This window comes from Ambystoma mexicanum, chromosome 4q (assembly GCF_040938575.1).
Source record: "Ambystoma mexicanum isolate Mex_15411 chromosome 4q, UKY_AmexF1_1, whole genome shotgun sequence".
Lineage (NCBI taxonomy): Eukaryota > Metazoa > Chordata > Amphibia > Caudata > Ambystomatidae > Ambystoma > Ambystoma mexicanum.
The window spans coordinates 390638284-390666161 of record NC_090928.1 but is presented as its reverse complement, the minus strand read 5'-3'; the positions used below and the strand labels follow the sequence as shown (position 1 = coordinate 390666161).

The 27878-nt window shown below is 45.6% G+C and overlaps 1 protein-coding gene across 1 annotated transcript in view; it reads right to left on the bottom strand.

The window, feature by feature from the left end:
* ADSS2 (adenylosuccinate synthase 2) overlaps positions 1–27878 on the bottom strand; it is an 888588-nt gene that overhangs the window by 204529 nt on the left and 656181 nt on the right. Inside the window, exons 8-9 of the mRNA XM_069607967.1 lie at positions 25672–25798; positions 20636–20790 (exon numbers count right to left, since the gene is read on the bottom strand). Of these exons, the coding sequence (XP_069464068.1) occupies positions 20636–20790; positions 25672–25798 (282 nt within the window). The remainder of the gene's footprint in view (positions 1–20635; positions 20791–25671; positions 25799–27878) is intronic.

Below are 27878 nucleotides of genomic sequence, written 5' to 3'. Positions count from 1 at the left end.
CCACGGCCCTTGATCGGAAAGGGCAAGGTTACTTCTCTCCTTGTCACCCTCTCTGGTGTGCTGAGTTAGCTCTCACGTTGTGCGGTCTGCCTTGCTCATGTTGTGCTTTCGTGCTCCACCTTTTATCCCTGTGGGGAAGGGAAAGGGCCGTCAGGTGTGTGTGATTCTTGTCAATTGACTGGCTTTACCTGACCCTTGTATTGGGACATGTCAGGTAAACGGTTCTGGTGTTAGTCCGTGGTCTTCTGTGTTGTGCAAAAGTGTTCATATCGGAAGGGTGGGGGGCAGTGTTTTGGAATATCCTACGTGGTAGGTTAGGGAAAAGGTGTTAAAAGAAGGGGGATAGTGCATCTCACCCGTCTGTGTCCCACTCCTATTCCCCAAGGACCCCTCATCCAGGTGATCCTCCGTGTTAGGGAGAATTCTCTGTTAAGGCTAATTTCCCAAACCTAGCGAGTCCCCCAGCAGCTTTGCTGGATTTTTGTGGTTTATTTTTTTCTCCTGCTAAGAGTGAGACTCTTTTTTCCCACTCTTAGACATGATTTGAGATATCCTTTGACTTTGTAATGTGATTTATGGGCTATGGGGTCTTTTACTCCATAGGGTCTAATGAATTTTTGGTAAGTGTGTTACACAGCACCCTCAGTGCAGTAACACAGGGGTGTCATAGTGACCCCCAAACATAGACTCCATACCCTGGGACTGACTACTGTCTCCCAGGGCATGTAAAGTCACCATTGACTTTACTAGTCTTAAATTGTGAACAGAACCAGTACAAACCATCATTTTGTGGAAGTACTGCTAGGGGTAATTAGATTGCCCCTGTGTCTGTTTTCGAGGGGGCACTGTGCAGTCCCCCCCCCGTCGAGTTTCTGGCTGATGGCAGTGGTTACCACGCAAAATATTCCACCGGAATATTTCCTATGGGATTTTCCCATTCATTTTAAACGCATCATTTTTTTGGTGCAATGTTAAAGATACCGCCGGGTTATTTATTTAATATTTATTCCCCGGTTGGGTCTTTTTGCCAGGACTCAGTTTTAAAATGGCGTTTGTGTTCGTCTCTGTAACTCCAACCCAAGTCGAGCCCTTTGTTCCACTTTTGGCGGGCTTCTGCACAGAAGCCACCAAAAGTGGTGCCACTCTATCTGGGTCTACAGGATGTGTGGGAGGGGGGTTTGGGGACTGGAACTGCAGAAGTCGCCACAGGACCAAAGAATCCGAAGTGGGAGAAGCTGAGCCGACCTGCAACGACGACACCACCGCCTCACCACTTCCCCACAACAGAGAAGATCTTCATCCCGGACAGTCTTCTTCCTCTGAACTGGTGGGGATAACCAGTTCGCCCTCTTTTCACCTTCCTGGATCGTCTCGTGGTCGAATCGCCTGTGCCAAGCACCCCGGCGGCCGGATAGCCACGCTTCACCACTACCGCGAATAAAAGGGTAGTACCTTTTAAACGGGAAACTCTGCGGCTGGTGTCTTCCCTGGCAATGCAACGACCTCCAGCTTTCCTCTACGTCGAGATCTTCTCTTCCCCTGGACGAAGCACCGACTTGCACCCGCTGCCAGGAACAACTGCCCCCGCTGGAGCTTTCTCACCATTTCATGTACTGTGTCCCGCCTGGTCTCCCTTGCAAAAGACTGTTCAAGGTGTCCCGTAAATCCTTGACTATCTTCGGGTGACCTGGAACCTGCTAACTAACTTTTTATGAACTGATCCAACCCTTTTTGAACTATCTGCAAAGACTTTTTAAAGTATTATTCAACTGTGTGATCTTGGACACATTCCGCCTTGCTCTCTCCAAGAGTGGGCCTGGCCTATGAACTTTCTTGCTCTAACAGTAGACTCTGCCTTTTTCTGACTTGCTGTGGTTCTTTGAAAAGTGTTGGTATTGTGCTGTCCTAATTCTACCTTTTCCCTCCCTTTTTAAATAACTTATTGGAGTGCCATCTTAGGTTAAGCGCTCCCCTCTGTCTGCAAATAAGTGGTGTTTTAACTAAGACTTCTTCAATAAGTAATCAGGGATGTATATATATTGATAGTGACTGTGTTTGAACTTGCTTGCCATATTAGTTTTAGTGTATTTTACAAGTCTGACGTCTCTAAGAAGTCACACTACCAACTACGCCTCCTCAGAGGTATCCTTCCTTTCCTCTCCTTCCCCCAGAAGCTCACTGTCTCTAGAGCCCTGGTTCTCTCGAAGCTGGACTACTGTAACAGCCTCTACCTAAATCTGCCTGCCTCTACTCTCCGCCCTTTCCAACTCATCCAGAACAGGACTGCGAGACTTGTCCTTGGCCTCAAGCCCAGGGACCGTATCTCTCCAGGACTGAAATCACTACACTTGCTCCGAGTGACTGCGAGGATCAAGTTCAAAACCCTTTTCATTGTCCACAAGGCCGTCTGGGGCCTTGGGCCAAAATAGCTTCAACTCTCTATTCCTAAATATCTTCCTTCTCGTCCTCTTCGCTCATCCGCCTCCAACTCCCTCAGGGTCAGCCGCTTCTCCAAACAACGAGTTGGGGGCAGATCTCTCTCCGCTGCAGGGGCCTCCCTCTGGAACAGCCTTCCTGCCTCCCTAAAACTTGAGGAGAACCATCTCCGGTTCCGGAAGCACCTCAAAACCTTCCTCATCGCCTCCGCTTTCTCTCCCCCTCTCCCCTGCTAAAGTTACTGAAACTGCACTGAATCTGCAACTGGGCCACTCACCGTTCTCGGTCCTTGGCCCAGCCACTCTCCCCTGCACTGCCTCCCTGGCAACCCCTGCACTGCGGGACTGTGTCTGTATCCCTACAGCACTTGTCTGCACTTACCTCACACCTGCCATCAGCTGGCCCTTGTAATTTATCCTGTATGCTATAACCCTGTACTGCACTTTTCCCTGTAGCTTCCCCCCCTGCACTTTTCCCTTCCCCTCTACCCTTGCACTTGCGCGACCTGAATGACACCTGGCCTAGTAGGATCATTGTCTGTCTCCCCTTGTTCCCCCCCGCCTCGTCGCGCCTTGAAACACTTGTGTATAGGCGCGTTACAAATGCCATATCATATCAGATCATATCATATCAAGTGTGTTTTTAAGTAAAGAATTATATACTTTTATACCCAAGCTCTGGTCAGTGTTTGCTTGTGCTACTGTATCTCTGTACCTATTTTGTATACTCTATATACTGTCTAACTCTTCTTCAGAGAAGTCTGGCTGCTCAGCCACAGCTACCAGGTAAATCTGGGTGGTACAGACTGCTACCAATTGGGTTTACTGCCAACACCTGTAGTCCTAAGCCTTTTGCAGTGGTCCCTAAGGGAACTGCACAGATTTCTGCCTAACACTGGTGTACAGCGGTGGGATTTGTATTGAGTATACCTTTTAGTGTGCTTATAGATACCTTAGTGCAACTAACCACAAAGCTTAGAACTAAAAAGTTTATTTTCTAACCTGTCAACTATAGAAAGTTATAGTCAAGAGTCCCTTGCTACAAAAACTGCTGATTGTTTAAGAGTTCTCTGTAACCATAAAAATCTCCCGACTAAAGGCAAAAAAATGGAGGTAATGGAAAGGTTGTTAGCAAACCAAAGTCTGGATGGTGGTTCAGAGGAACCTACCACTCCAGCAAATGTAGATAACAGTAATGAGATTGATATTGATCCAAGTATTGATAATCTTGAGTCAGAACCAGAAGAGGAGGGTGAGGATGATGTAGTTGTCCCCCCCTAGGCCTTTACCTGCTCTGCCAGCTGTACCTACTGGACCTTTGCCAGGTCCCACAATTAGTCCTCAATGTCTTGAACTAGAGAAAATGAAACGAATTGGAGTTTAAGAGACTTAATGCTCAAACAGAACAAAGGCACCAAGAACTAAGGCTCAGAGAAATGGAGCTCAAGCATGAGCTAGAGACGAAGAAATTGTCTGTTGAAAATGCTTCTCTCTCCGGATCCTCTAGGAGTTCCAGTCCCAAAAGACCCCGGATGCCTAAAGAGCTTGTGGGTATGTATGAGCCTAAGTTGGATGTGTTGGATTGGTTGAGTCTGTTTGAGTATAATCATGCGCCCCAGAACAACCCAGGAAATGAGTTACTTTCATGGTTGTTCTCTAGGCTCCCCCCTGTTGCAACTGATGTGGTAATGGAGTTGGGGGAGGAGGATAGAAAGGATTATGAATGTGTGAAGCTAGCTTTAATAGCTAGATTTGGGAAGACCCCTTCCCAGTACCTTAAGAGGTTTAGGACCCTCAAAAAGAATGATGGTACCCCTTGGGCTACCTTGGTGAGTGAACGTTTAAAAAAAACCTAGAGGGATGGATTAAGGGTTACAAGGTGAACACTTATGAGGGAATGAGAAATCTTGTTATGTTGAAGTCAATTTATGATGCCTGCTCTCCTGAGCTCAGACAGCACTTGGCTGATTCAAAGGAATTAGATTCCAGGAAGCTAGCTAAGGCTGCGGACTTGTGGGTTGCCAACAGGGCTACTCACAAGGATACAGGGGTCACTCAGAAAAAGGATGAGGGAAAGCAGCCACCAAAAGGGAACCAACAGACTTCTAATACCTCCCAACCCAAAGAGGGCCCCAAACAACAAAATAACCAGGGTAAGCCCCAGGGTAAACCGCAACAGGCTAGTGTACCCTCTGGTCACAAACCGGAAGGAGGTCAGACCAAGCCACCCTTTCAGAGAGCATTTGGAACATGCTATCTCTGTGGGGCAACTGACCACATCAAAGGAGATCCCAGATGTAAGGGTAAACCTACAGGGATCAGCACAGTCTCCTTAGCCTTCACTCCTGAGGAGGAAGTCCAAATGGCTAGTGCTCACTTTGAAGTCTTTGCTGAAGAACCTTTGTGTCTTCAAGCAAGTGTAACAGTAGAGTCCATGGGTCTGGTTAGTGATCAGAATAGGAGTGTGTACAACTCCATAGCAGAAAACTCTAAAGTTTATTATGTGGACAGTGTTCTTGTCAATGGCCAGGATACCCCTGCCAGGCGAGACTCTGGGGCCAACAGAACAGTAGTGGATGAAAGCTTTTTCAGGCCTGAGGATGTTGCTAAGGCACCCAAAGGTCCCACTAAGATGTCTGTAGGCCCTGTCCAAATGGTTCCAATTCTACCAGCCCTCATTCAGTGTAATAACATGACAGTGAGGATTCCTGTCAGTGTTCAGACTGAGGTGCCTGGGAGAGTCCTGTTGGGGAATGATCTAAGAACTCTAGGAGTAGTATCCAATACCCCCAGGCGTCCCAGTATGGAGACCCAGAACCAAAACAAATTGGCTAGAGAGGCCACCTTAAGGAACCACTCTAAGCCTGTGGGAACCTCGACTGAGAACCCCACTCCAAGCCCTGGTGTTGGTAAGTTGACCGCTGACCCAGGCAAATTTCAGGCTATAATGTTAGGGAAATGGGAGCCCGAACCAAGCTTTATCATTATTCCCCCAGTTTTAGAGTCTGGGACTCCCCCTGCTTCTGAGGAAGAGGTGGATAGACCAACTGGACCCCTAACTAGGCCTAAGAGAACTGGTAATTCTCAGTGCTGGTGGAAAACCAGGAAAGAAAAGTCTAAGGCCAAAAACCTTCAGACTGTTGGACCTTCTACTGAAGACTCCAACTCAAATCCTAATCTTGGGAGTGAAACTCCTAAAGTAGGTAAGGGTAGATCTAAGAGGAAGGAGAAGCATGTACCTTGCTTATCTCCATCCCCTCCAACCAAGAGGCCCAAAACCCAACCTTCTCCCAACAGAGAAGTGGTGAGGAACTCTGGACGCCCCTCTAGATCTAAGGGAATCCTTTATAAGGGCCCCTTGAAAAAGCCTAACACAGGTTCAGAAGTTGTACCAACTTCTAAGGGACTGGTCAACCAGATCCCCTATAGTTTCAAAAAGACTGATGTTCCTCAAAGGGTTTGTAGGTCATATAGCTTACAAAGGAAAACCTTTGATTTGACCATAGAACATAGGTCAGGGTGTCTCCACCAAAATGCTGATGGTCTCTCTAGGGTGTTTATAACCGACTAGAGGTATGAGATTCATCCAGGAGTGGATTAAATCCTCCTGTCCCTTAGTCTGGGGGGGGTGAGTGTTAGGGAGAATTCTCTGTTAAGGCTAATTTCCCAAACCTAGTGATTGTCATGACCGCAGCCTCCAAGGAGTCAGGTTTAGCCCAACTGCCTCGGAAGGTGGGTCACAACTTCATTTCCAGGCACCCATCGGCTCCCATAGGGGCCTTATGGACCTTGTCCTGGCGCCAGTGGCGCCAGGCTCATAAGGGGACCCAGTCCCGGCACAGACCGTGCCGGGCTCATGATGTAAGGAATGGTGCTTGGGTGGACCTACCTGCTGCAGACCATGCTGCTCGCTCACCTGCAGGATGAAATTCTCATCCATCCATGGCTGGAACTACTTTACCTTCTGGGTGTGGCCAGCACCACTCCCTGGGACTGGATACTGGAACTATTCTGGAAGCTGGGACTTCTTACCTGGGCGAGGCTGCTGTGGAAGGAGACACCTAAGCACTCCAGTAAGCTATTTAAACCACGCCCGATCAGAGCAACGTGCTTCGCGTTATTCTGCAATAGCAGCAGGACGCTCACCGTGTCAGCTCCAGAGAATCTTCAACTTCTGCATCTGGGGAAGAGAAATCCGCAATCTTACCTTCCGAAATACCATCTTCGTCTCCAGCAGCATCTGAAAAGGGAAAAGAACACCAGGTTAGCACGAGATAAAAACCAGCGCAGCACTTACCCAGTCCATCGGTGCATCTCAAGCCTCGGGTTGCAGCTTTCCATTTTTTCCGGCACCCTGTGGAAGCAAAGACATTGCTTAGTAAACCTCCGTGAAACTGTCCTTACCTGCGCTGCATTCTTCTCGCCTCCGCCGACGCTGCTACTCGCATCTGCAAGACAAAAGGACATCATTAAGAAATACAAAACTCCATCTATACGCAAGTGTTTTGAGCAGCGCTCATCTTTCTCACTCCTCGGTGCATTCCTCGACATCCATTTTTCTACCCAGCTGCTTCTGCGACCTGAAAAAGGAAAAGAGACATTAAGAAGTGCTTTTAACTTCGAATTGACATTTTCTACTTACTTGCCTGCAATACCTTCGCCATTCCATCGCTCTCCGGATCTCCATATTCAAGCAACCGCCGTTCGTGCTGCTAACAACGGCCTAGCTCCAAATCTTCATCCTCTGCAACCAAGAGGCTGGACAATTAACCAGTGAAGTAACTGGCTTCGGCGCCCCTGCACAGACGCAGGATGGAGAGCTCCGCTTTCACCTACATAAGGTGAGCACATTTAGCCTACGAACTACTTGGGAGTACCAGGAAGGGGAGGCAGCTTACCCAGTCAGGCTTATATATCCATATTAACCCCTTGCTCTCATAATTGCAGACACCTCACCCTTCAGATCAAGATCTCAGTGAGGAAAGGGCCTTTCCAGGGTGGCATTCGAGGCCTGCGCGTGCCCCTAGAAGACTCTGAGAACCCCAGCCCAGACCTGCGCCTCCGAGGGATTCAGGTGAGCGTTACAGAACGCGAAGCCTACCGCAATTTTCCCACCCAGGCGCAATGGAAACCTCGGACACAGATCAACTGGCTCAATTGCTTGGGGAACTAAGGGCAGAAGTACACGCATCTCGCCAAGAAACAAACGCTTTACGAAGGGAGTTGATCATTGCCAAGGAACGGACGGATGATCTGGCCAGACAGTTGCTACAGGCTCAAGCGGGACAGACGCCACTGCCTCCCTATGGAGGGGGCGGCACTCCTACAACCTCAAGTAATCCGCTGCAAATTAATCTGCCAGGGAATGTGCCTTTGGCCCCGCTCGAACGTTTTTCTGGTGATCCAAAGCGATATGCAGTATTCATCAATCAATGCCGCTTGCACTTTCTGTGTAGACCCGCCGCATTCCCAACGGACCAAGCCAAGGTAGCGTTTGTACTTTCCTATCTTAGCGGTAGTGCTGCAGATTGGTCCATTCCTCTCGTGACACAGGATGACCCGCTCCTCTATAACTTTCAAGACTTTCAGACCAGTATGGAAAAGTTGTTCGCAAGACATTCACAGGGGCAGGCCTTGGACAATGAACTCCTGTCACTCAGACAAGGTAATCAGGATCTCCTGCCTTACATAGCGTCCTTTAATAGACTGGTGGTTGAGACCAGGTGGCCTGAAGATAAGAGAATCACGCTCTTCTACAGAGGTCTACGTGGGGAACTTAAAGACGTTTTAGCACAGGTGGTTAATCCGCCGCAAGACTGTTCAGATTATATCGACCTAGTAGTCCAATTAGATCATCGGCTACAGAACAGGAAGACCGATCGATCCAGATTTGAAACCCGGGTACTTTCAAGACCTCAGAGCTCCGCTAAAGGGAATGACTCCGTGGAACCAATGCAAATAGGAGTAGTAAAAGGACCATTAACTCAGAAAGAACGGGAAAGAAGAAGGCAATTACAGCTGTGCCTATACTGTGGGAATTCTGGACATTTCCTTCGTGATTGCTCAGTGAAACCGGTCAAGAAGACCGTAGGAGTTTCTGAGAAACTGGAATCGGGAAACGACCTCGGCCGACAAGCGTAGAGGTCCGCTTGCCGAGCGTTAAAACCAGTTCCTTGACCTCGCATTTGGTAATGCCTATGGTCCTCATAAGTCCCAATAGACCAGATCGCATGCATGCTATCAAAGTATACATTTATAGAAGAGCAATCAGTAATTATGTGGACCAAGACTTGGCTATCAGGATGGATCTTCCCCTACGTCCCAAGATGGTAAAGGACGTAATCACTACAGTGGATGGTACTGAAATAGCTTCCGGACCAGTTTCTCATACCACCATGGAGGTAACGTTGTTATGTCAAGACGGACATCGGGAGAAGATCGTGTTTGATGTAATCAAGGCCCCGCAGTTTCAGGTGATTCTGGGAATGCCTTGGTTGGAAAAGCACAATCCTCAGATAGACTGGCGAGCCAAGGTAATTCGGTTTCCAGAATGCGCTTCAACCTGTTATCCCCAGCCCGAAATCAAGCTAGCAGCCATCACTTCCGAGGACCCCCGATTACCTCTGGAATACCAAGAGTTCAGCGACGTCTTTCAGAAAGATCAAGCCAACACCCTGCCTCTGCATCGGTCATACGACTGCCAGATAGACCTAATACCTGGGTCCACCCCTCCGAGCAGTAGAATATATGCCCTCACTGAACCAGAAAACCTCCATCTCAGGCAATACTTGGACCAGTACTTGGCTAACGGATTCATCCGCCCCTCGAAATCCCCGGCTTCCTCAGCTTTGTTCTTCGTCCCGAAAAAGGAAGGTGACCTAAGAACTTGTATCGATTATCGCGCCCTGAACCAGATTACAGTCAAAAACCGATACCCGTTGCCCTTGATTCCTGAATTATTGGACCAGGTAAAAGGCGCCTGCATATACACAAAGTTAGACCTCAGAGGAGCTTACCATTTGGTACGCATTAAGGAGGGCGACGAATGGAAGACGGCCTTTCGCACTAAATATGGATTATTTGAGTATCAAGTAATGCCCTTCGGACTATGTAACGCACCGGCCGCTTTCCAGTTTTTCATGAATGATGTCCTCAGAGAACTTATTGATGTGTGCGTAGTCGTTTATATTGACGACATCCTGGTATACTCAGCCTCAGAAACTGATCATCGTAGACACGTCACAGCGGTTTTACAGAGACTTCGCCAACACTGCTTGTTTGCTAAACTGGAGAAGTGCACCTTTCACGCAAAGGAAGTGGAATTTTTAGGGTTCATCTCGTCACCCAACGGAGTTCACATGGACTCAAGAAAAGTGGATGCTATCACCAAATGGCCTTCCCCAACTTCCGTGAAAGGTGTACAGAGCATGCTGGGCTTCGCTAATTTTTACTGAAGGTTCATTCCTGAATTCTCTCGGGTAGTCCAACCTATCACGGCTCTTCTGAAAAAGAATAAAAAATTCGAGTGGACTCCAGAAGCCGAACAAGCCTTCCAAGAATTAAAAGCCAAATTTATCTCTGCTCCAGTCTTAAGGCATCCCCGTCCAGAACTTCCCTACATCGTCGAGACAGACGCTTCCAGTCTTGCAATGGGGGCGGCGCTGTCACAAAGAGACCCCGAAACGCACCAGTTACACCCTGTAGCCTTTTGGTCTCGCAGATTTTCGGCTCCTGAGATCAACTACACAATTACGGACAAAGAAGTCTTGGCAATTAAGTCCGCCTTTAAGGCCTGGCGGCATTATCTTTTGGGAGCCCGGCACACAGTAACTGTAATCACGGATCACCGTAACCTCCAGCACCTGAAGTCAGCTAAAGCTCAATCTTCGAGGCAACTACGCTGGGCTTTATTCTTCGCAGAATTCGATTTTGTAATCACATATCGACCAGGCGTTAGGAACGGAAAAGCAGACGCCCTTTCCTGGATAGGGGTAGACGAATTTACAGCTAATCCGGAGCCGGTGCCAATAATTCCTGAACAAAAGATACTAGGAGCAATCAACACACTATCCCTCGAAGAGATTAAAGCAAGGGTCAATCAACTCATAACTCCCGAAGATTCATCGAATTGGCAATTGAAAGGAAAGGATTTTACAATTGATCAGAACCTATTGTATTTCCAAGGAAGACTATTCTTACCCTGCGTTGACTTACAAAGACAGGTCATCACCTGCTACCATGATTCTCTAATGGAAGGACATCCTGGAGTTGCCAAAACCTCAGAGAAAATTAAAAGGCATTTTTGGTGGCCATCTTGGAGGAAAGATGTTAAAATGTTTGTGGCTTCTTGTGGTATCTGCGCACAAAACAAGAGTCAGAAGGAAAAACCAGCAGGATTACTACGTCCAATAGACATTCCACCAGGCCCTTGGCACACGCTCTCGATGGATTTTATCACGGATTTACCCCCTTGCTCCGGATACAACACAATTCTAGTGATCGTGGACCTTTTTTCAAAAATGGCTCATTTTATCCCACTGAAGGGTTTACCTACAGCTTCCATTCTAGCCCGAGAATTTCTTGAAAACATTGTCCGGTTGCACGGTTTCCCTTCAGTACTAATCTCTGACCGAGGGAGCCAATTTATTTCCCATTTTTGGCGGAGTTGTGGTCGTTTAGCACAAATTGATGTACGACTTTCCACCAGCCATCACCCTCAAACCGACGGGCAGACTGAGAGAACTAACCAAACTTTAGAACAATATCTGCGCTGCATGTTGCATCAATCTGAGGATACTTGGAAGGATGTCCTTTGGATTGCTGAATACGCTTACAATAATTCAATCCATTCTGGGACGGGAAAAACCCCTTTTTTCCTGCTGTATGGAAGTCATCCTCGAACCTCAAATCTGGACCCACCTCAAGCTCTCGGAACACCTGCTGTTGACCATCTGCATGCGGCGATAACTCAAGCATTTAAAGAAGCCACAGCTCATCTTCAACGAGCTAAAGAATCATACAAAAAAGGAGCAGACCAACATCGAAAAGAGGCTCCTCAATATCAAAAAGGAGATCAAGTCTGGCTGTCCACTAAACATTTATCTTTAAAAGGGCCACGCACCTTCAACCCAAGATATTTAGGACCCTACTCGATCACGGCCGTGATTAACCCAGTGGCTGTCAAACTAGAATTACCTACTCGATTGAAGATACATCCTGTCTTCCATATTTCTCTCCTGAAACCTGTGCAACCCGGAACCCGTTTGACTAAACCTCCTGAGTCAATCCAAGTTGACGGAGAATCCGAATATGAAATTCGACACATCTTGGACTCCAAAATTTCCAAATCAAAACTATACTACTTGATTGATTGGAAGGGATATGGACCCAGGAGAGATCTTGGGAACCCTCAGAATATGTAAATGCACCTCGTCTAGTCCGAAAATTTCATCGGGCTTTTCCCAACAAGCTAAAACCTCCGGAAAAGACAAGCTTGGGAGGGGCCTTGAGGGGGGGTGCTGTCATGACCGCAGCATCCAAGGAGTCAGGTTTAGCCCAACTGCCTCGGAAGCTGGGTCACAACTTCATTTCCAGGCACCCATCGGCTCCCATAGGGGCCTTATGGACCTTGTCCTGGCGCCAGTGGCGCCAGGCTCATAAGGGGACCCAGACCCGGCACAGGACGTGCCGGGCTCATGATGTAAGGAATGGTGCTTGGGTGGACCTACCTGCTGCAGACCATGCTGCTCGCTCACCTGCAGGATGAAATCCTCATCCATCCATGGCTGGAACTACTTTACCTTCTGGGTGTGGCCAGCACCACTCCCTGGGACTGGATACTGGAACTATTCTGGAAGCTGGGACTTCTTACCTGGGCGAGGCTGCTGTGGAAGGAGACACCTAAGCACTCCAGTAAGCTATTTAAACCACGCCCGATCAGAGCAACGTGCTTCGCGTTATTCTGCAATAGCAGCAGGAAGCTCACCGTGTCAGCTCCAGAGAATCTTCAACTTCTGCATCTGGGGAAGAGAAATCCGCAATCTTACCTTCCGAAATACCATCTTCGTCTCCAGTAGCATCTGAAAAGGGAAAAGAACACCAGGTTAGCACGAGATAAAAACCAGCGCAGCACTTACCCAGTCCATCGGTGCATCTCAAGCCTCGGGTTGCAGCTTTCCATTTTTTCCGGCACCCTGTGGAAGCAAAGACATTGGTTAGTAAACCTCCGTGAAACTTTCCTTACCTGCGCTGCATTCTTCTCGCCTCCGCTGCTACTCGCATCTGCAAAACAAAAGGACATCATTAAGAAATACAAACCTCCATCTATACGCACGTGTTTTGGGCAGCGCTCATCTTTCTCACTCCTCGGTGCATTCCTCAACATCCATTTTTCTACCCAGCTGCTTCTGCGACCTGAAAAAGGAAAAGAGACATTAAGAAGTGCTTTTAACTTCGAATTGACATTTTCTACTTACTTGCCTGCAATACCTTCGCCATTCCATCGCTCTCCGGATCTCCATATTCAAGCAACCGCCGTTCGTGCTGCTAACAACGGCCTAGCTCCAAATCTTCATCCTCTGCAACCAAGAGGCTGGACAATTAACCAGTGAAGTAACTGGCTTCGGCGCCCCTGCACAGACGCAGGATGGAGAGCTCCGCTTTCACCTACATAAGGTGAGCACATTTAGCCTACAAACTACTTGGGAGTACCAGGAAGGGGAGGCAGCTTACCTAGTCAGGCTTATATATCCATATTAACCCCTTGCTCTCATAATTGCAGACACCTCACCCTTCAGATCAAGATCTCAGTGAGGAAAGGGCCTTTCCAGGGTGGCATTCGAGGCCTGCGCGTGACCCTAGAAGACTCCGAGAACCCCCAGCCCAGACCTCCGCCTCCGAGGGATTCAGGTGAGCGTTACAGTGAGTCCCCCAGCAGCTTTGCTGGATTTGTGGGGTTTATTTTTTTTCTTCTGCTAAGAGTGAGACTCTTTTTTCCCACTCTTAGACATGATTTGAGATATCCTTTGACTTTGTAATGTGATTTATGGGCTATGGGGTCTTTTACTCCATAGGGTCTCATGTATTTTTGGTAAGTGTGTTACACAGCACCCTCAGTGCAGTAACACAGGGGTGTAATAGTGACCCACAAACAGACTACATACCCCGGGACTGACTACTGTCTCCCAGGGCATGTAAAGTCACCATTGACTTTACTAGTCTTAAATTGTGAACAGAACCAGTACAAACCATCATATTGTGGAAGTACTGGTAGGGGTAATTAGATTGCCCCTCGGTCTGTTTTTCGAGGGGGCACTGTGCAGTCACCCCTCGTCGAGTTTCTGGCTGGTGGCAGTGGTTACCACGCCAAATATTCCACCGGAATATTTCCTATGGGATTTTCCCATTCATTTTAAACGCACCACTTTTTTGGTGCAATGTTAAAGATCCCGCCGGGTTATTTATTTAATATTTATTCCCTGGTTGGATCTTTTTGCCAGGACTCGGTTTTAAAATGGCGTTTGTGTTCGCCTCTGTAACTCCAACCCAAGTCGAGCCCTTTGTTCCACTTTTGGCGGGCTTCTGCACAGAAGCCACCAAAAGTGGTGCCACTCTGTCTGGGTCTACAGGATGTGTGGGAGGGGGGTTTAGGCACCCTGGACTGAGTTGCCTCGGCAACTCAAGTCGCACTCTTGTGTGATTGGCCCAGTGGTGAGCCGCCCGGCTCACCACTTAGCATGTTTGAGTGACAGCTAGGACTGATGAATGGGGGTTTTCTCCATAAAAGCATGGCTTTGTGGACTGGAACTTCAGAAGTCGCCACAGGGCCAAAGAATCCAAAGAGGGAGAAGCTGAGTGGACCTGCAACGACGACACCACCGGTGGAGCCCTGCTGAACCGCCTCACCACTTCCCGACGACAGAGAAGTTCTTCATCCCGGAGAGTCTTCTTCCTCTGAACTAGTGGGGATAACCAGTTTGCCCTCTTTTCGCCTTCCTGGATTGTCTTGTGGTCGAATCGCCCATGCCAAGCACCCCGGCGGCCGGATAGCCACGCTTCACCACTACCACGAATAAAAGGGTAGTACCTTTTAACCGGGAAACTCCACGGCTGGTTTCTTCCCTGGCAGTACAACGACCTCCAGCTTTCCTCCACGTCGAGATCTTCTCTTCCCCTGGACGAAGCACTGACTTGCACCCGCTGCCAGGAACAATTACCCCCGCTGGAGCTTTCTCACCATTTCAGGTACTGTGTCCCGCCTGGTCTCCCTTGCAACAGACTGTTCAAGGTGTTCCGTAAATCCTTGACTCTCTATCCTGGGGTGACCTGGGACCTGCTAACTAACGTTTTCTGAACTGATCCAACCCTTTTTGAATTATCTGCAAAGACGTTTTAAAGTATTATTCAACTGTGTGATCTTGGACACATTCCGCCTTGCTCTCTCCAAGAGTGGGCCTGGCCTATGAACTTTCTTACTCTAACAGTAGACTCTGCCTTTATCCGACTTGCTGTGGTTCTTTGAAAAGTGTTGGTATTGTGCTGTCCTAATTCTACCTTTTCCCTCCCTTTTTAAATAGCTTATTGGAGTGCCATCTTAGGTTAAGCGCTCACCTCTGTCTGCAAATAAGTGGTGTTTTAACTAAGACTTGTTCAATAAGTAATCAGGGATGTATATATATTGATAGTGACTGTGTTTGAACTTGCTTGCCATATTAGTGTTAGTGTATTTTATAAGTGTGTTTTTAAATAAATAATTATATACTTTTATACCCAAGCTCTGGTCAGTGTTTGCTTGTGCTACTGTATCTCTGTACCTATTTTGTATACTCTATATACTGTCTAACTCTTCTTGAGAGAAGTCTGGCTGCTCAGCCACAGCTACCAGGTAATTCTGGGTGGTACAGACTGCTACCAATTGGGTTTACTGCCAACACCTGTAGTCCTAAGCCTTTTGCAGTGGTCCCTAAGGGAACTGCACAGGTTTCTGCATAACACCCCCTCACTAGTCCACTCCGAGGAACTGGATCCAATAGCGATGGCCGTGTCCTGGCCACAGGCTGACAGATCCCCGGGGACTAGCTAGGGAGACACCTTCAGGTTTCTCACAGTGTGTATAAATTATAAGTATAGGTGGTTATAGTTATTTATGTATAGTGAATCTCAAAAGATCAGCAGGGGGAATGCATATAATGGGTAAACATGTTTAAAAATGGGGAAGGAATACAGAAAAAGAACTTTTAAGGAGTACCCTGGCGTGTCACAGGTGATGGAAGCCGCGGGCCGGGACCAGCCACTGGGGCCCGCTTCTGGCCCCCCTTTACATGGGTGATGTCAGCTATAGGTCAAGGGTCTGCCCCGTCATGTCCCACCCTATGGGTTCCCCTCTGACCCTGCTAAGGAAGGGTGGACTGACGATGAAGATCCCTTTAGGAACGACTCACGCTAGGGGATTAGTGAAAAAATCTACCTTGGTGTTTGTATCTCATGAAGGAGTAAGAAATGACTAAAGATAAAGCCCATCTCCTGTTTAAAATCTATTTTATTTGAAAGTGCAGCGCCCCTCCCTATACAGCTAGCCAGGGGCTTGGGGTGGTTGGTTCACGTGGATATGTTCCTGATCTGCAGCAGGGAAAACACAATCTCTGGCCCAGGCTAGGGCCAGAAATGAGGGGCTACACCAGGCCTCCAATCACACCACAGGCTAGGTACAAAAGCTTTGTTGGGCAGCTAATCTGCCTGTCTCTAAAAAACACCACACCCACAGGCCCACCAACACAGGATGTGGACTGGGAAGCATACTGGACATTAAACCAGTCTACATCAAACTCAAACCAACTCTGCTTTTGTTGGTTCAGGATGAGCCTGCATAAGCAAAACACCCATTTTGCCTGTGCCTCATGGCGCACATAGAAAAAGGAAGAGCCCAAATAAAATGGCTGTAAGCAGCACATACAAAAGTGCATTAGTACTCCAATAGCTACAAGATAGGTGCATTGCACTACTAATACTGTAAAAGGGACAACACCTCTGTGTGAGGAGGTCGTCCTTCTCACGGTAGGTGTCTGTCACACTAGTGTCTCAGGGACCCCTTCTGGGGGAAATCCAAAGCCCCATGTGACAGGAAACATGTGAAGTAAGAAGTTGATTGGGCTTAATAGAGCTGGAAACCTAATCAAATTACTAGCCAGAAGACTTGAACATGGCCGTTATAAGCTAACAAGGAGGTAACTTAATGATCCAAAGAATGAGTGCTTCGCTTCCTCCGCCAACACTGCTGATAGAAATTGATAGAAATGCTTGAGTGGTCCCCTCAAATACAATGCATATTTCCCATTATCAGGGATAAAAAAGAAAACAAACATGTTTCTCTCAAATGAGAGGAATATGTATCAGGGAAGCAGAAATGTTTGGGTTTCCTCACAACAGAAATATGGCACAGCAAGTAAATGTATGTTTTCGTGTCCCAGACACCAATTGGACTGGCTTCAGGGGAAGGTGGTGATAACCACATAAAAACCAAGTCAGTATAAAATCCAAAATGGCGGATGAAACTTATATTAGTTTGGGCCAGCTCCTTGAGAAATAATCTGACACCAATCACATGGACCAATTAGGGAGTGTCACACCACACAGGTGAAATCCATCATCTGAGAGTACCCCAAAGGGGAGGATAATATGCCCTTTAGAACTCAGCCAGCAAAGTCAGGAATTGTCAGATCTGGGAAGAGTCTTAAGGTTGAAGGCGACCTCAAGTGGGGATTCTTGGAAGCAATAAGGCAGTTCATGGGAGAGTTGGGCAGAGGGGTCCCCAAGAAGGAAGCACAATTGCGGCATGTTGCAGGGAAGAAACCCTGGCGAGTGGTACGTTTGGAGAAGCATGGGGAAACACAGGAACGTCATTGGAGAGCAAGAAGGGTAAAAGCTTGGAGGAGGAAACCAGGGGTGCCATTTAGAGAGAGAAGAAGGGATTGTCTCGGAAGAGAGAAAGGTACCAGCTTAGAGAATGAAGCGAGGGGTACCAACTGGGAACCAAGAGGAATAAGCTGTGAAAGGGTTAAGCTTACACCAGACAGAGCGATAGTTGGAAAGGTGACAAGGGAGAATGATGAGAATGATGCCAAGTTGAAGGAAGGATAGCAAGAGAAAAATAATGTGGGGGAAGACTTATAGCAGGGGAGGCATTAGATAGCAGAAGAGTCGTTGGTACAAGAAGATGGGGGAGGCCCATCAAGAGACAAGAGTGTGCAGGAGAAGGAAGACGAGAAGTACAGTCAGAGGAATAATTAGGTGCCATAAAACCTAGCAAGGGGGACAGCAGCCTACCTTCAAAAGATTGGTAGAAATAAGGACCAGGAGGCACCTGAGGACCACATATGTCAAGGGGAGAGTGTAAACGAGGGAGGAGATTCAAGATGGCTGCATTACACCGGCGAACAGGAAAACGCGGGAGAAGGTAGGCAGGTCGTGAAGCAGGAAAGAGTAGAAGAAGGCATGTCCTGGAGATAGATTTAGGAAAGCTAGAACAGCCAGGAGTAAGGCTGCACTTCTCCAACAAACTCTCACTAGGGCCCACAAGACCACCCAGCAAGCGGACCCATAACACCTAAGAGGGCAAGTAGCTTCAGTTCCGCCTGTTTGCGAGAACGTCTGGTTAATTAACATAGGAGGCAGAGGTGAGGCAGACCATCCAAGCACTAACCTGCCTGAGAGCCATGGACCTATGGGAGGGAACTACCTGCGATCCAAGAGGAAAGCGAAAGGACCAAACACCCCCCTTCAAGGATAGAACAGGAGGAGAAGAGACATCCTCTTTGAGGAAAAGAGAAAACTTGAGCAAGATACTTTTGTTTGGACACCGGAAGAATCTCTGCATAACTTTGGATTTTGATTACCACAGTTTTGGGATTTTGTTGAGTTCCGAAACCATAAGAATTTCACCCGAGGAATCCCTTTGGGGTTCAAGGGGAAGCACTGTTTTTTTTAGGGCCGCTAGTTAGGAAGCCATTGACCTTCTTTTTTTAAGGAATCAACGTTTCGATCAGTTTCCAACGGTTTACTTTTAGGCACCCTTATCATTCTGACACTCTTATTTCATTTAATACATCTTTTTCCCCTTCATTTTTTGTTGAGTACTAGTGTAAGTAAACTTTCTTGATTCATAAATATAAAAGCAAATGTAAAAAAAGGCCAGAGGATGCACTTTTTTCAGTTACGTAAATTCCAGAAACGTTCAACTCATGGGGCTGGACAGCAGTACAAAGGATGTGCTAGCCAGCCACTTTTAATACATTAGTGTTGGGAGCACGCTTCACGCTTCTAACACTATGTAGTAGATGCTAGGAGTACATTTCGCAAAGAAAGGCCATAAATGAGCCTGTCACTGCAGTAAAAAGAAAAACCATATGTGTACCTATTCTAAATTGACAAGAGTGGTAGGCACATTTTACAATTTGTATTGTAGATTATACAATAACAGAGAAAGCCATGCACACACAGAGTGGACATCCTCCTAACTCGCACAACTGCTGCCTTTATTCCACATGATGTCAGACTTCCTCATGTGCTGAGCCGCTACAATAGATATACACCCAATACAATTCCTTTGCCATATTTAAATAGAAGCTGCAACCACAAGGGCTAGCGCAAAAGAGATTTGTCCACTCACACCCTCACCACTCTGTTTTAATTGCACACTGGGCCGCCTTCCATTTGCATAGCCCCTCTCAAAACATTCAGCACTCACACATGTCTCACAAACAAAATGTCTCCCACACCAGCCTTTCTCACCCTCTCGTAATCCCCTTCCTTCACAGCCACAACCTTGACACCTCTCTTGCAATCCTATTCTTTAAGTTTGTGCTGTGTGGCCTACCCCTCCTGCTCACTGCATCAAAATTGCTGCTTTACTCTTTGCTCTCGCTAGTGCCAGGGGGCACACCTTGGTATTCCCAGTCCTTCCCCTCATTAATTCAAATGGTAGAGCTCTTATGGTCCTGTTGCGTGATTTCATACAGTAGCTGTACCGGGTCCAACACTGCCTCTTTCCAATGAATGCTGCATTGTCCTCTAGTAGGATGAAATCCATCAGCGACTCTTTACCCTTTCCACTGTACCATTCGTCTCTGGATGATATTACATGGTCCTTTTATGCATCACCCCACACTTTTCCCAGTGCTCATCCAATGCTCTCCCAACAATTTGAGGGCCATTGCCTGTCAGAATGTTCTTGAGAATACCCTCACTCCCAAAAAGCCTGATTTGCATATGGTCTTTCCCCTTCAGTAATGGCTTGGCAGACTGAAGAATGATGGTCTGGAAGGTTGCGCAGACATTTGCAGAGGTTAGGATTAATTCCAAATCTTCCTGCCATCACCTCTTTTTGTCTCCCACTATGAAGGAAATGCATCAACAGTTCAGAAATGAACCTCCCATGCCTTGTGACTTCCCCTGATCCTGACCCAAACAGGAGTCGCGGAACCTATGATTATAAAGTGCTCCCCTGCTTCCCAAAGCTAGGTCAGCCCTGAATAAATACCCGAACAGTAATAATAATAATCTTGTTTGATTTTTGCACATTTCAAAGCATATGCCATTTGTGGATTTGGGATGTGCATTGAAGTGCACAAATAAAACGTATTTATGCAAAGGAAGTGAAAAAAGAGCAGCTCAATATGCACATTTTAAATGGGCAGAGTACGAGCAACTGGCAGAGTCGATGAGGAGACATTTAGAGTGAGGAGAGATTGACCCAAGGTGTGAAGGAGAGGGGCACCAAGGATCAAGATCATTAGGGAGAGAGAGAGTGGGGTGATAGGAGGACAGCACGAAAGTAATGCCAGTACCAAACATTGAGGCCCTGAGATAGAACTAAAAGCCCCTTCCTCTAAAATCCCTGCCTACCTGCCAAAGACTGAGCAGAGACCTTAGGGACTATTCTTGGTGGGCCTGACCATTGTTCCAGTATTGATCCAGAGCTGGACATTGATGGAGTACAACTTGGTCAGGCCAAGGCACTCCAGAGCCAGTGAAGAGGATGACGCCTACCAGACTTGTGGAATTAAGCCTTTGGGACAATGCAGAGCCATGCCTAAGGAAAAAGTCAGCCTTTGCATTTAAGAACGTTAATGTTCAAACTATTACAAGTATATGCTTAATTTGTTGAAAAGGATTAATTCATGCAATTTACTGCAATCAATACATACGTTGCTTTGTTCCGTGGGGAAGGCACCAATTCCAACCCGAGTGGTATAAGCCTTCACAACCCCATAGACCTGGCCAACATTCTGCGGTGGCATTCCCAGACCCGTGCAGACACCTCCAACTGTGCAATTCGAAGAGGTCACAAATGGATAAGTCCCTTGAAAGACACAAACATTGGGTGATACAATGTTAGATACACTCAACACTCATACATGTGCTTGTTTTCCCAGTGAACATCATACCTCGATTCAATATATTTGGGTAAAATTCTGTCTTTATGTACGATTGTTATTTCCAAGCCGGTCATTGACCCATGATCAATGATATTTTCCATTATAGCGTAGTTTCCATGGCAACTGCTAGCAAGGTGCATGCAATGATGCATTTTGTATTCTTCTAAATGTATTGTTATTTAGATGTTTGTTACATTTGTGCTATTGAGGGTAGCTATTGGGCCTGGATGTATGGATTGGGGTTGCGGGTACCTGAATGATGGAATGCTTCAGCATTTTAACATACCTTGGGATGGAGTGATGACCAAAATGAGGTGTCTAGGTGAACCCCTCTGCCTACATGAATTAATATATTTTGGCTGCAGTCAGTCTTTTAGTTTCCACAAAGCCATGTCTGCAACAGATAGAGGCCAAGCTGTACTGTTTTATATAGCACCATAATTCCCAACATTAGAATCTTGAAAAGAGAGACATTTTGTGTATAAAGGGTGGCCAGGTGACACCCCCAACTGAAATGCAGTGAGCTAAATGGAAGGTTTTTGAGAAGCAATAGAGATATAGAAAACCTCTATTTCTAGATTTTAAATCCTGGTCGCTCTCTACTGCTGCCCATCCTCTTGCAGGCGTGTTGCATCCGTAGTAGGACTATATTGAATTACGTTAAAGTTAATTAAGTCCCTTATATGTGATTTCAGCATTTTAGATGTATAGCCCATAAGGTGCGTATGTGAGCACCAGCAAACAATGGGTAGATATGGAATTAAAACATATATATTGATGCACCTACATAAATTCAAATGTTTGCTGCTTTGCGATAATAGTTTACAATGCATACTTAGGTCGAACATCACAACTGTTTCTTTTTTATACATTTTCAATTTTGAACTGTAATTTGTGATAGCAGACTGGCAAATGTGTCAAATACACATAATAAAAGATACAAGTAGTTTAGTTATTAAAAGACAAAACTAACATGTAACCAACAGCACAAATAATGACACCTTCCTTAACATTAACCCCTGCACATCCCATACCCCGAAATTGAACAGATTGTATACAAATGCATGGCTTTAAGTATGCATAGCGTTAACAGATTAACTAAATGGCACATTGATTTATATGCCGCTAATATCGCTCAGTCACATTTGACTGCAAAATAGTTATTACAGAATACTTTAAGGCACTTACATAGCATCGGCCTACAACACAAATATTAGACACACCAAAGAAGACAGGAATACTAATTAACCGGCAGATAAACTTTATACTAAATATAATGTCAAATAGAAGAATGTGTTTACACTACTTGAGCCACCAGTAGATGCTCAGGGAAGACCGAAATGCTACGGGATGAGGTCTGAAATCTGAGCACTTTAATTCTGAATAACTAATTAAAAGTTATTCACTTGATTAAGCATTTGAGTAGACTTGTTTGCCGCAAGCTGACGCTTGCTCTCCCACTCCTTGGAAACTCTGAATGGAAGATGTTCCTGGACATGAAGCACTGGAGAAATGATTTGAGGTGCCAAGGCTACAAGCAGGGCTGCAACCATCTGAGCACTGATGCAATCATCCATAGGGGGAAATCGACATTTATTTGGTAACACCTGAACAAAAACCGCCTTGTGGTGACAAAGATTGTCTCCCCAAAGTTTTGGATGCATCTACCACAGGTTCGAGATTTTTGGTCACATATGAAAGACTTTATATCACTCAAATTAGCAGCGGTGCACTTTAGAAGGAGCATTTATGGTAGTTGTAGCATCTCAAGCATGAGGTGCTGAACAAAGAACAGTGTGGTGGCAGGGCCCATTTTAGACAGAATGAGACAAACCAGAATGCAAACAGGTAAGAGGTGGAGAATGGTGGCTGTGTGAACAGGGCTGCAAACATGTAACTGCACAGTACTGACGTGTAAAGTGCAGAGATGCCTTTTCATATATTTATATCATACTACACATATTTACAGTTTGAGGCACAGGGAGATAGCAATTTTCCCCACAGTAACATGTACTTGGTCGAGTGCCAGAGTCGAGAACTGAGGATTAAAGGTTCCTCCATAAGAAATTTAACCACTACACTGCTTCTCATCCACAACTCTTAAGGCAGATGATACATTTGATCAAGTGCACCATAAAATGAGCAATTTCAACTGTCAGATCTACAAAACAAGGAGCCTTTGACGGACCCCATTTTTTGCTGGGCTTTTTGAGAGTCTTTGTATATTTGTGGGTCAAGATGGAAAACTCAAAACAGATAAGGTGGCCAGTAATCACTATCTGCTTACCACATTGATTTGTTTGCGTTTTTAGAAAATGCCACATGCAACCTGTGTCATTTCTAAGCACCACATGGAGGTTCCACATTTGCCTTAGGTCTGGCTTGACTAGGCAAGTGAAAAATATGTTTTTGTGGGATTGTAGCAGCAATGAGTTCACACATATTGAAATGCAATGAACGCAGGTTTGCCAATTGTTGGCAAAGATTTGTGAATGCTTGAACAGTGGAATGAGGTGCTAAAGAATGGCGATCTACCTACTGTCTGAATAAGTCGACAGGTTTGCTGCTATTGGTCGACTTTAGTCGGGCATTCTGCCATGGATCTGCCTGGATCGGTAGCAAACTGTATGACAGCTTACTGATGAAGCTTCAAATGTTCTCTTTCAAAGTCCAAATAGGGTAAGAGTATGAACCCGAGGGTCCTAAAAGGAGCCAACACATGAGAAACACACGAAAACACCTGGGAATCTGCTGAGTCCAGGACCGGAATGAGTCTGAAGAAATGATGCTTACAATTTTTATGTTAGGCCATTTTTCGTGTTACATATGATCAACTCTTACCAGCCAATACACTGCATCACATTTTAAATTCGAAAGATCACATAGATGCGGGTATAATAAGTTTGCATGGCCCTGAAAAAGTTCTTTGGAGTGGTTTCTTGAGTGGATCATGCAGCTGCTACTTTTTTTGCCACAGAGATAAACTTGTTTTTTCTGTTGGCTAACTCAACGTGTTAACTAGTAAACTTTGAGATGAATTTATGTGCTGCTTTTTTCCAGATTTGTTGTGTTGGATCGTTGAGGTCTTTGGAAAAGCAGAATGACCTCTGGGAATTTAGCACTGTAATACAACAGCAGGGGGCTTGGACCTCAATGGGCACAGGAGACACATTGGACTACTCAATCTCATTTTTGAACATATGGATCTTCAAGGCAGATTTTTAACTAAAGTAATTCTCCTAAAGCAAGAGAATACACATATTGTTCTATGTAATCCATCACAATCACAATGATGTTAAAATCTAACAATGTCAGCTAATAACCCCTAATAGTGGCTAAGCAGTAATCAGAATAGTGTGTAGAAAGAATGAACACGGGAAAACTTATAAATTAGCTTGGAACCCTTAAAATATTCACCTTCTAGGCAGCATGTACACTAGCATATACAAATGACCAGAAATTAGGGCCAGTGCTTTTTTCTGGTCTAAAATGTGCAGAGTTTAACATTACCTATGTTTTAACTTGGTCGTGGGTCAAGCAAAACATGGAACTTGGTTAGATGAATCCAATGTTCAAAAAAGATTTCTGGGATAAATGCAAGGCCAGAAATGACCTACAATAATTGTATTATTCATCAGAGAGATATATTGTCCTGCAGGCTAGCTATTAAGTAGCATCAGCACAAAGAGGAGGCTCTGACCTTACACATAGTACAGCCATTCACTGTTAATGAATAAAGGACTAAGCCTATTCCCCTACTGCAATTGCGACAGGATAAAGGGGCACATGTGATTTTGGGACGCAAACTAAGAGACTCAATTACTTTAGGTCTCAAGGTACAATCAATTGGCTTGGCTTCCCCAACGATCACAGAATAACGTTCAAAATATGTGTTATGTGTTGAATTTAGTAGAGCAAGGGTCCAAACTGCAGCTCCTACTGGCTGAGGAAATACCAGCCTTCATGGAAAACTAAGACCCACAGAAGAACAGAGACTATCTACTCCCATTTCCCCCCTCCGTGGGTCTTGGAAGAAGTCATTATTTGAGGTGAAATCTAAAACCTGGAATTAACTACCAGGAAGACCACCTGAAATTTAGAAAAAACACAAAACCAGAAGATTTACCAGAGCTTTTGGAAGTCGATTGCCTCTTTATCACGCCATCCATACATTGTCACTGATAACACTTGAGAAAGCCTGCAATGAAAGTAACTAGGAAAGGGATTTATGTCACTATAAATGGAATGGTTATGAAGCCCCCCTTTTGTCCTGTCGTACTTCCCTTTTAACTCTCAGAATCTGTTCCTCGTCCTCATCCTTCCGCATGGCCTTCCCTTTATATGCGGGGTCCGATAAAGCAGCTCATCAGCAACAGAAGCCTAATAAATCAGGAAGCATTACATAAATTAAGTTAAGGCCGGGATATCTGGAAGCTTGGATCTAGTCGCATAGGGAAGAGTACCAACTTTGATCCCTGGATGCTATGAAAACACCCAGGATACCAGACTCAGCCATTCTGCAGGAGACATTTTGTTTCTTGCTGTAGGTATATGGTTAAATGGCATGTAAAACTAAACGCATCATGTTTGATCTATGCTTTTGGTTTCGTGATTAGAGTGCACTGTAACAAAACAAGGACACAATTACGCAAAACTGCACAAGGAACATCAAGCACTTGCTCGTTTTGCTTTTTCCAACGCAACTTAATAGTACCGCCATTTAAAAAAGTAACATACTGGACATATTTGTGCGGTACTGTGCAGCAAGGAAAAAAACACAATATAGATATACGTTATGAACCTACCAAAATCAATATCCAGCAGTGCTGCATTTGCACCTTCTACCAAAATTCTCTTCGGCGGACCATGCAGGGCCTCGTGTATGAAATACACACCATCTCTCACCATTGGCTTCACCCTTTCTATATAGCCCTGAGTGAAACAAAGTCTTATGAGAGACACTGGACCAGTAGTTAGACTGGAACATAGAATACAACATTAATCCATGTAGAATTAAGAACAAGTTACTCACCTCTCTGTACTTCTGTACTCTAACTCTTAAGATCTCTCTGTGCAAGACTCTCTGAAAACTGCCAACAAATCTACAATACAGGATGCTGTACCAAAACTAGGAGTAGCGCAGATAAATTTGGACACAAAACACTCCCATTCTCACATGCCCAGAACAAATGCTTTTCCTTCACACCTCTGCCATTCGTTTTTGGAATAAACTCTACTATTCAATTGATGTAGGGATAACATTGTGGAGTGACTCAACAATTAAGAAGTTACTATGGAGGTCAGTAACCTATTTTTATTTCTTTCCGCATCCATTCATATAGTGCAGGAAAGTAACAAAACAGGTTGCTTGCAGGAGAATGTCAGCAGTGGCTGCCATGATGGATTAGTCAAACATGTACTGCAATGCTTTGTTCAATAGATACATGTTCTCCAAAGCTGATATCCAAAGAGTAGCTTGCAGTAGACATGAGGCCAATCAGGTGGCTGCACTACAGTTGTTGGAAGGACCTGGCAAGCATGTTGTGTATGTATGTATGTATGTATGTATGTATGTATGTATGTATGTATGTATGTATGTATGTATGTATGGCTACATACATACATACATATGTATTTCAGTTTTTTTTTTAAAGTGGCACCTTTTCGCCCAAAGGTATCTTGGCACTGTAGAAGTGATATGCCGAACGAGGGTAAGTAATAAGAGATTCAGAAAAGATTACACAGGGAAGCCTTGAGCCATATCTTATTCGCTGAGCAATGCCAACTTGATGTAACATTTAAAGATCAATGCCAGTACCCAAAAGACAATGCTGGCTTTGAAAAGCGGTTTGCCATTCCAGTGCTGCATAGTATGGAGAGTTTCTTCCGCTGTAGAGGGGTGCGATCTCTACAAGTATATGGGGGGCTGGGGGGTCACGTCTAGTGATATCGAAAATAGAGTCTGGAAATACTTGGTGTACACAAAGGGACACTGGGAGGACTTTTTTGTCTGTGTGCACCAATATTTTATTTTTTCCTATACAGTGCCCACACTAACAGGTGCTGCTTCAGCACAGACTTGATATAGCATGATCACCGTCATGGCATTTATGAACCAGGATCGAAAGTCTGGAGCTGGACATGCATTTTCAGGCTTCTGTGCAACTTTCCTATGTAAGGCTTGAGATGTGGGACCACAGGGAGGAGTCTTGGTAGTGGTAGGGGGATCATCATAGCCAAAGTCTTTGAACTGGTGAGATAGTTTGCTTTGGGTTCCTGTCTGAGTGGTAAAGGAGCATCAGTTTCCCCAAGTGTGATTATGCACAACTTTGTGACCATGCAAAGTTGTGAACTCTACTCTCCAATTGAAAGGAGGCTAACGGGGCAAAGTCAGGGTAGCAGTCATGTGATGTATGTTTTTGCCAAGGAGTGTTGCACCATTATTTTTTGCATGCTGGAGTTTGCATAAGGTTTTGTTTGGCAGACCCACTTTAATGACCACAGAAATAGCCATCCTGGAAACTATTATTTCAGAGACGAGCACAATCCAGTGTGGCATTTCATGTGTGGGTACGAACCCGCAGAGAAGGATGAACATATTTTTCATCACCAATTAGACATAAGGAAGGAATGGTACATCGTGATCGAAAGTGATTTCGAGAAGGCATTTCTTGTTATGCAGGCCTTGCAAAATCTTAAAAATCACACTGGAAGGCCAGTTCCTTAGTTTACAAACTCGACCAAAGAGAAATGCACTTGTCCCATGGTGACAGTGACAACATATGTATCAGAGCCTTCTGTAAAATGGTGCATGTCACAATAAGCACTCTTCATCCAAAGACCAGCCATGCCCAAGGAAACTTGTATTCGCCATTTACTGCAAACCAAGTTTGTTTGCAGTAGATGTCAAATCTTTCAAGCATCCCCATACTCGCCAGCAAGGTCGAGTGCCACGCACATGGTACTCACTGTTCATAAAATCTCCTTGCCAATGTAAGTGGGCTAGAAGATT